Source organism: Sinocyclocheilus rhinocerous, unplaced genomic scaffold (assembly GCF_001515625.1).
Source record: "Sinocyclocheilus rhinocerous isolate Xijiao unplaced genomic scaffold, SAMN03320098_v1.1 scaffold883, whole genome shotgun sequence".
NCBI lineage: Eukaryota > Metazoa > Chordata > Actinopteri > Cypriniformes > Cyprinidae > Sinocyclocheilus > Sinocyclocheilus rhinocerous.
In genome coordinates, this window is record NW_015627244.1 from 321,262 (window position 1) to 330,329 (window position 9,068).

Here is a 9,068-nt window from a genome sequence, read left to right on the forward strand (position 1 = left end):
TCTCTTGATCCTCAATGAGTCTGGCGGCCCTCACTCATGCCTGCCACCTTCCTCTGCTCTCTCTCTCTCTCTCTCTCTCCCTCGCTCTCCCCTTTTCCCTTTAAAATACCTCTGCATGTTTCCATCCCAGATAGCCATGTACTACAACAGTGAGGTATGCAGCCCCTTCCCAGATGTCTCACTCGCTCTCTTTCCTCTTGTACGTCAGTAAAGCGTCCCAATGTGTTCCACCTGCCAGTCAGTCTATCTGCAACACTTTATTGAGTTCCTGCTGTTCACTGCAGTCTCTTTCCTAATCCTCATCTCTCTCTCTCTCTTGATCTCCCTTCTTCCTACTAGTGCTATCACTTTCGTACTTAGTAAATTCCTCCTACTGTGCAGAACAGCAGCTCTGCTGGATCAAGTGAGATTGAAGAAGATAACAAGACATTTACAGTTTTGAAATCTAATTACTCCTGGGCTCTTGACCAAAGCATTACCATTGTGATATAGCATAATGTCCATTTTAGGAAGTATTTAAAAATACACAGTCCAATGTGGTAGAAATCTTTTGAAAGAATAAAAATGATCCTAGTGTAATCAATTTACTTGGTTTTGGACTGTGACATTAACAGTCACGCATATTTGTTATTCATGTAAACAGCTGAAAGTATTTTGGAAAAATTAAATAAAAAAAAAATCTTACAAAAATAATATATGAAATGTAGTCTTGGGTATATGTTTTAACTTTAAATTTGGATGAGCTATATTTATATCTTTATATATTAATCACAGCACTAAAAGACTTCACAGGATGCCTCTGGTTTAGATGATTGCTTTAGATTTAATATAATTTAATTTACTCTGTGAAGATGGTAACCTAAAAACACATACATACATGCGTACATAAATAAAAAAATTATTTTTCACTTTCATTTTTATTTTTTTATTTTTAAAGATGGGCACCACTTAAGATAAAAATAAATGCAATTGCTTAGAGTTTTGGTTTTTAACACGTACTGTTCAAAAGTTTGGGGTGGGTACATTTTTTTATGTTTTTGAAAGAAGTATCTTATGCTCAATAAGGCTGCATTTATTCAGTCAAAAAATGTAAAAACAGTAATATTGTAAAATATTATTACAATTTAAAATAAATGCTTTCTATTTTAATATATTTTAAAATACAATTTCGTTTTTACTGATGACAAAACTTTACCATCATTAGTGATCGATTTAAAGCATTCTTGCTAAATGCAAGGAATCATTTATTTTAAAAAAAACCTAGTGTGCCGTGTGTAACTTATTAATAAACTACTTTTTTTTAAATAAAAATTACTAAATTTAATGACTAATTTGTAGCATTCTAACTAACATTCTGTTAATGAGTGTATTATGTTAGACAAAGCTCTGAAGTTCTAAAGTGTTACAGCAAAAATAGCTTTTTTGTACTGAGGAGCATGGAATAATGCGTAACACTTCTTAACAGGAAAATCGTACACTGAAAAATCAGCTTCTTTTTGTGGAAACAGATCACGTTATGTAATGTCACGTAATAAATTGACTGCTATTTTCTAATAGTACAATGGCTACTGAAATGAAACTATACGTTCATTTAAAAGTGTAATGAATGCACATTGTGTAAAACATGGATTCAATCACACAAGCGCCATTATATTATTAGCTTAGGTGCATGTGATTCAGACTGACCTTTATACTTCCTTCAGTAATACAGATTTGAAGGTTGCCATCTCCTTTAATAAAAGAATCTCTGATATTGCTTTGTGCAACAGTTCCATAAATGAGCAATTCATTTCGGATAACTTACATTTCAGACAAAACTGGCATATATTTGTTCTCTGCCAAAGCAAATTGTTCCAAATAAAGGCAAACCGGAATGCAGAAAACACAAAAAAGTAATGCAAACAGGAAAATATCCTGGTATAAATACCAGCACTTTCAAAACACTGCTGGATAAGAAGAATTATGAATATATAAAAGAGAACAGTTTAGAGTTATTACTTTAAAATTGTCCCCTCTTTTTTGTTTTATTTAGCTTGTTTGTTTATTGGCTTTTTTTCAATGGTATTTAAACTGTACATTTTGCCATTTGTAATACAACCATCCTCTCCATGTCAAACTTCTGTTCAGCGCTGCTGGTTCACATTCTCGCTTTCTATATCTCACTCTCAGTTTACCCTGAACCCTCTCTCTCTGAACTTCACAATTAATTTGTTTCTACATTTACATCTCAGAAAGATTCTCCTTTATCTCAAGTACAACATGGCTACTGTATATTACGTAAGGCAAACAATCCCTGTTATCACAACCGTGGCCGTTTCTATTTCTCCAGCTGCTCTACATGCATGAAGCTGTTGCTAATACAGTCTCCTGTTGACTTCAATGAGGCTTCATCAGTCCCTCTGGTCTCATTTCCATTCATAATCTGAACTACGCTTCTGTCACTCCCCTGCTGTTCAAGAATGTCACATGGTATGTCTGAGACAGCATTAGTTTAACATGTTACCCAATACCCAAAATATGCAGATAGGTAGCAATGAATGTGTTTGTATTGCAATTAATGGATTTAGTTTTTTACATTAACAACAAATTAAGAAGTATTTCAAATGTATTCACTATTAAATCTTTTACAGAAGTGTGAAACTGTTCTTCAGTCATAGCCGTGGTGGTGTTGAGTTCTTCTGCATGAATGTGTGTGGGTGTGTGCATTTGTGAGTGTTTATGTGTATTTTTATTTTCAAGTAGTATAGTTTAAGGCTCACTGTCTGTTTTCTTATAACCTTTGAATGGTTTCTGGAAATATTCAGTTTGAGTGACTTGGTATGAAATCTCTGTCATCAACTCGCCATTTTTATCTAAATGCAGTGAGAAGACCACCCAGCTCAAAGTAATCTGTTACATGTTACTTTCATGAAGGATACAGACTTTAAAATAATTTTTACAAACTGTTAAAGGGGTCATATGATGCTTTTTTAAAGATCATTATTTTGTGTATTTGGTGTAACAGAATATGTTGACATGCTTTAATGTTCAAAAAACACATTATTTTTCAAATACTGTACATTATTGTAGGCCCTCTATGCCCCGCCTCTCTCAAACACGTCGTTTTCTACAAAGTCCCTCCTTCAGACAAGTGCAGTCTGCTCTGATTGGCCAGCTGACCCAAGCACTCGTCCAATACACCACACATAATAATTTTTAAGTATAAAACTGCTCTAAAATATTCTTTTGAGATAAATGTGAAACTTGAGTTCAGCTGATACATGAAAAATGTGAAAGTGAGAATGATTATTGCTTAGATATGCACTATGGTAATATATTTGCCTTTAGTGCCATCATTACATTTCTGAATAATGTTCTGTACAATAAAGAGCAATAACGCAGCCAGTCATGAGAGTATATGTATGCATATTTTATAGTATATTCACAAAAATAAGTGGTTCTCAACCAGGGGCCGAGGCCCACTAGGGTGCCTCAGCAAAAATCTAAGGGGTCTGCAGGATGATTTAGACTAAATTAAATTGCGAATAATAATAATAATAAAATAGAATGTAAATGAATAAAATATAAAAATGACACTTTTGTTATTAAAGGGGTCATATGACGTTGCTAAAAAGAACATTATTTTGTGTATTTGGTGTAATGAAATGTGTTTATGCGGTTTAAGGTTCAAAAAACACATTATTTTCCACATACTGTACATTATTGTTTCTCCTCTATGCCCCGCCTTTCTGAAACGCGTCGATTTTTACAAAGCTCATCGGTCTGAAAAAGCAAGGTGTGCTCTGATTGGCCAGCTATCCAGTGCGTTGTGATTGGCCGAATACCTCAAGCGTGTGACGGAAATGTTAAGTCCCTTACCATATTGTGATGCCTGCGGCAACCACATGTGATGACCCCGGGCTGGACTCCGCTTCGTCCACGGTGAAAGCCGATCCGGCGATCGATAGCGCGAAGTTGATGTATTTCCTCAGCGACCAGCACGGATCAGCTCCAGGCATGACGAAGCGGATATCGTCCTCTTTTGGAAGGCCAAACAAAGTAGTTTCGCTTTCACAACGAAGCACACAGCGTCTTCAGGACATGGCTGCAGCAACAACAATACTACAGCGAGAATAAAAGTTACGCCTTCTTTTATTGCGTGAACATTTGGGCGGCGTTATGCAATGCTTCCCACATCGTGACGTAGATATGTGGGGGCGTGTTAGAACAAGCCGTTTTAGGAGGGCTCTTAACTCTTAACTTTTATAAAGAATATCTCTTTGGATTTGAGACTTTAGTCTTTGCAACTTTACAGATCTTCTTTATGTACCAAGAGCTTGTAACACTCCAAAGAGAAAGGAAAAATTGAAATCGCATCATATGACCCCTTTAAGGAACAGAATAATTTAAACATTAACACAAAAATAATCTGATAATTTGAAAAGAATGGACACGTGAGGTTTCTGTTAATAAAAAAAAGTATTATAGCAGAACATACTGGAAGAAATATTCTAGCTTATGTGAGGGGCCTTTGAACATTGTGTTGAACTCTGGGGGGCCTTCAAGACAAAAAGGTTGAAGGTGTAGTATGTTGTAGATTTTCTTCAAAGAAATTCAGCTGATTTCATTTGATTGAGAACATCGCCACTATGTGGGCACTGTGTGCTATAGCATCACTGTAAAGTTAGTGTAAAGTTAGGAAAGAAAATATCAGAGGATACTTGTCATCTCTTCATAACTCAAAGGCTCGTATAGGTTAACATGACACCCGAGTGCCACAAATGTTAATAGCACATAGCAGCCGTTGCTGTCAAAATTACTGACAGAACTCTTAAGGGCGTTTAACAACGTCACCAAAACGATAACATTACATTTGTTTGCGCATATATAATACTCATATACCAGATTTTCACATTTCACAATCTATAATCATAGATTTCGATGCTTTTGTTGTACGGCTACTATTCAAAATCACATAAAAATCATTGTTAAGATAGTAGTTCCCATGGCTCATAAATATTCAAATCTCTGAGCGCGCAAGGGGGCGCGGTCCGTCCGGCTGCGGGGAAACGGAAGCGGAAGTGCCGCCATCTCCTCGTACAATCCGAGCAACAGCAGGGTCAGTAGAGACGTTATTTGCGAAAGTAGCGCTATTATATTAGTATAAGCGGCTGTATGACACGTTATATGTTTAAATGACGAGCACGACTCGAAGGGCGATAGTTGTGAAGGAAAACCGCGGTGGCGTCACTCTGTCACGCACTCAGAGGCGCGTCTCTTTATGAGTTGAGTTAGCATAACGCGGCGCTCGAGTCTCTAAATGAGTGTTTTTAATTTAGCGCCGTGACAGAGGCAACGGCGCGTCCCTTTACTCCCGTCTTCACCTATAATAACCCGCTTTCTGCTGCTCTGCTGGATGTCTGGTCGTGTTTGAGAGGAAGACCAGAAGCTCAGCGGTAAGTAGCCTCAGCTAGCTGATCTCTAGTGGACTTGGCTGTGATCTCTTTCTATCAGTTTGGAGCGCAGAGGGCTTGTTCGGTGCTGAAGTTACTTTAGAAGAGTTCTCTAACGGCTGGGAATGAATGCTGTTTCATTTGTTAGCTGGGTGGAGGTGTAGAGAGGTTTGTGCTGTTGTCTGATAGCTGTCTTCTGCTCAGACAAAGATAAACAACACGCCTCTTTAAGAGATCTGATGCCGATCCGATTCGCCAACTGTCAGATTTCATGCACATTTCCAAGCAAAGGTTGTCATAGATAAGCTCATTGAATGTTGTTTATCACCTCATCAACTTGCTTTTGAAAACCACCTGTTGACCCCTGAGTTGACTGTTTTGAATGGAAGTTGAAGTTAAAGGTCTCTGGTCTCATTGAGAACAGTTAATTCAGACTTTTGTACTTTGCTCCTGAATCCTGAAGGCGGCTGTGGGACTGTTATCAGGTCAAAGCCTTATACAACAGTACTGCATATTAATACACCCTATCAACTACTGCTTATCGCCTGTTCTTCCTAGATTTACTGACACTTAGAAGAACATTTTTAGTATATTTTCTTTTAATGTAGTCAAGGGTGCTAATGTATTGTGTAAGTTCATTAATATGATCAGGTCATGTTAGTAACTCCCTTATTCCTGTGTTTTACCTGTGTTTAATGTAATGTTAACCATGTAAACGTGACGACATAAATAGTAGTGAAATAATAGTCAGAAAAATGTATTATTATTATTATTTTTTTTAAATGGAGCTGTATATTTTAGACAGAATATGTATGTCAAAGTTTGGGGGTGTTTTATATTATTTGATACACCAGGGTTTTATGGCTCATGTATGATATAGGGAGAATATGGAGCTGACATGTTTATTTTATTTAGAGGCCCAAACTGAACAAAAATATGCAATTTGGTCCAGATGTTGTTTATATGGACAACATGTAAGATTAAATTCTGATAGCTTCATAGCTTGTAATATACATCAAGATTTTTATAACACTATAACAGACTACTTTACTTGCATAAAATGCATATAGCTAAATAAATATCAGTTGTCAATCTATATCTTCTAATATTTTGTCTTAGTAAGATGATATTTAAATGCTTAGTTTTATGATCAGAGCTCTGCAGTTTTAATTACATAGAATTCAGTGCAGTAGCTTACTGTGATTATTGAGAGAAAAAGCATCCTTAAAATCCTGTTGTTTTATATTTGATACATAATTGATGTATGGATAATCAAATAAGCCTAAATGGCTTCCATCTAGTAAATATTCATCTTGAAATATTAATAACAATATCATTTTTAAGTTAAAAATCATGAAAGAATTCACAGTAAAAAGATAAAAATACCATGATGTGAAGGTGGACATTTTTACTACTATACTGAAAGGCTTTTTTCTTACTAAAAATATGAATTCTCATTCAGAGGGCGGAAGGCATGTAGTTGTTTTTGTTCAACAGCTTTTAATCATACTGATAATTTAGCGACTTTATAAATCTATGTATCCCATGCTTTGTTGTAGTTTCTCTAGGCCTACACCTAGCTGATGTTACAGTTGAGCAATGTACAGTGCCTTCAGGCATGGTCCGCTATTACTGCATTTTCTCTATTGTCAAAGTGCGGAATTGTATGTCTTTTGTGTTTTTAAGCCTCCACAGTGCTGCACCTGCTTTCATCCCTGTATGTTGTACCTCCCGTCTAAATCGCTGTCCTTCTCGTAGTTATTTCACCCCACATCTGTGCTTCTGGGCCCTCATGTGGCCGCTGTGCGGAGGTTTGGAACAGTGGACAGGCTAAACACTCAGAGACCCCGACCTGAGCGCACACACACAGAGAGATCGAGAGGGGGGGAGAGAGACCGACACTCCCAGGTATAGTACACTTCACACACACTTCCTGGAGCCAGACTCACACGTCATCGGATGCTCTTGTGTTTACAGGACTTTTAGGTTGGGGAATTCCTGGTGCTGCGCGCTCATGGTTACAGAGGGTGCACGGTACTGGGGATATTATGTAAGATTGGGTCTTTTTTTTTAATCGATGGAGAGATGGATGGTGTTTGAATAGCAGCCAAAGCATTTCCTTTTCTTTTTCTGATAAACGTCCTGCTGATACCTCCTGGTCATTTTTAGATATTTCAGTCTCAGAGCTGATACACTCCCTTTTGAAAAATGTGAAGCCTTTGTTTGCCTTTGTACCTGTCCATATTAGTGTTTTATTGACATTGCTTTACAATGTCCCAGATTTTGCAGAACCTGATAGTCAACCTGTTGCCATGTCGACATCATCGCTGCGGCGACAAGTGAAGAACATTGTTCACAATTACTCAGAGGCAGAGATAAAGGTTAGACTTTTACCTTTGTAACCCAGCTTTCATTTTCTCTGTTCTTCTTTTCACATTCTTCTTCATTTTAGCCTTGAAGCAGTCTTCTTATTCAAGTCTTTTAGTTCCTGATAAATGTTTTGTACTTCTGCTCTTCATTTTTTTTCTTTTTTTCGATTGAATGAAACTGTTAGCAGTCATACAAAAGAGACAGGAATTAATTTGTTTTCATCTGTAATTTCAGTTTAGGCTGAAACACTGGTGACCAAAAATGCTGAACACATAATCTTAAATGAATCTCATTAAGAAATCTCATCACATACGTTTTTTTGCATAGAATTCCTGCCTAAATAGTAAAAGTGTTTCACAACGTTGGTCAGTGAAATAAAGTTATGTTTGGAGTATCATACTACTGGACCACTCTAGTCCATACACTTTCTGTAGTATAATAGTACAGTATATTTTGCACAGTCTGTTCTTTTTATGTGCCTAGATTATAAAGATAACCAGAGCCGATCCTCCCTATACGCAAAGTACGCAAGCTGCGAAAGGCCCCCGAAATACCAGGCTTGCTCTCAATGGTGATTTAATTTTAGTTTTGTTTTTGAATTTGGCCAGCGGTTATGAAAACATGAATGTTCATTTCTTTTAATGCGGTGCGCTGTCGCCCTTTCTACGGAAAAATCAGTCAAATCATGTAATGTGAATGTCATACAGTCTCTTGCTCGAGACAGAAAAAAAAAAAAAGAGTTGAAAGCGTACCGAGCCCCCCCCACAACACAGTTTTGTGTAGGGCCCCCAGAAGTCTAGGATCGGCACTGAAGATAACCTACTAGCCTATATTCTCTAAAATGTGCAGTAGGGCTGGACAATAATTCAATATCAATATGTATCGCGATATAATTTTTTTCAATAACGGTGATATGATTTTTAAACACATTTCCGATATTTCGATATACATTACCAGTGTTTCCCATACATTGATTTATTTGTGCCGTTTGACTTCGTTGAATAAACATGAGCACTGCACGTTTCAAAATCAAAAAATGTCGCGGGTGTTTTATATAAATGTATCTGTGAAGGGAACCGACTGTCTTCAGAAAAGTTTCAATGACATTTTCATTTTATCTGATAAAGTAGCGTTCATAGCTGCTGTGATTACAGCCGTTACCAGGCAAACCGCTAGTTTTATCACTCTAAAAGCGCCTCCTGCTGGCAGAGAATGAGTTTGGATTTTCAATAAACCCGTCTCCAGCAACATTGTTTTGTTGTTGCT

At 37.1% G+C, this 9,068-nt stretch overlaps 1 protein-coding gene across 3 annotated transcripts in view; it reads left to right on the plus strand.

Moving 5' to 3' along the window:
• The first annotated feature begins 5,036 nt into the window (after positions 1-5,036).
• Positions 5,037-9,068, plus strand: part of LOC107724817 (epsin-1-like) — a 20,955-nt gene continuing 16,923 nt past the window's right edge. For all 3 annotated transcript variants that reach the window (XM_016533894.1, XM_016533906.1, XM_016533902.1), the window contains exons 1-3: positions 5,037-5,435; positions 7,191-7,340; positions 7,713-7,813. In XM_016533894.1, coding sequence (XP_016389380.1) covers positions 7,745-7,813 — 69 coding nt within the window. In that variant the 5' untranslated portion in view covers positions 5,037-5,435; positions 7,191-7,340; positions 7,713-7,744. The remainder of the gene's footprint in view (positions 5,436-7,190; positions 7,341-7,712; positions 7,814-9,068) is intronic.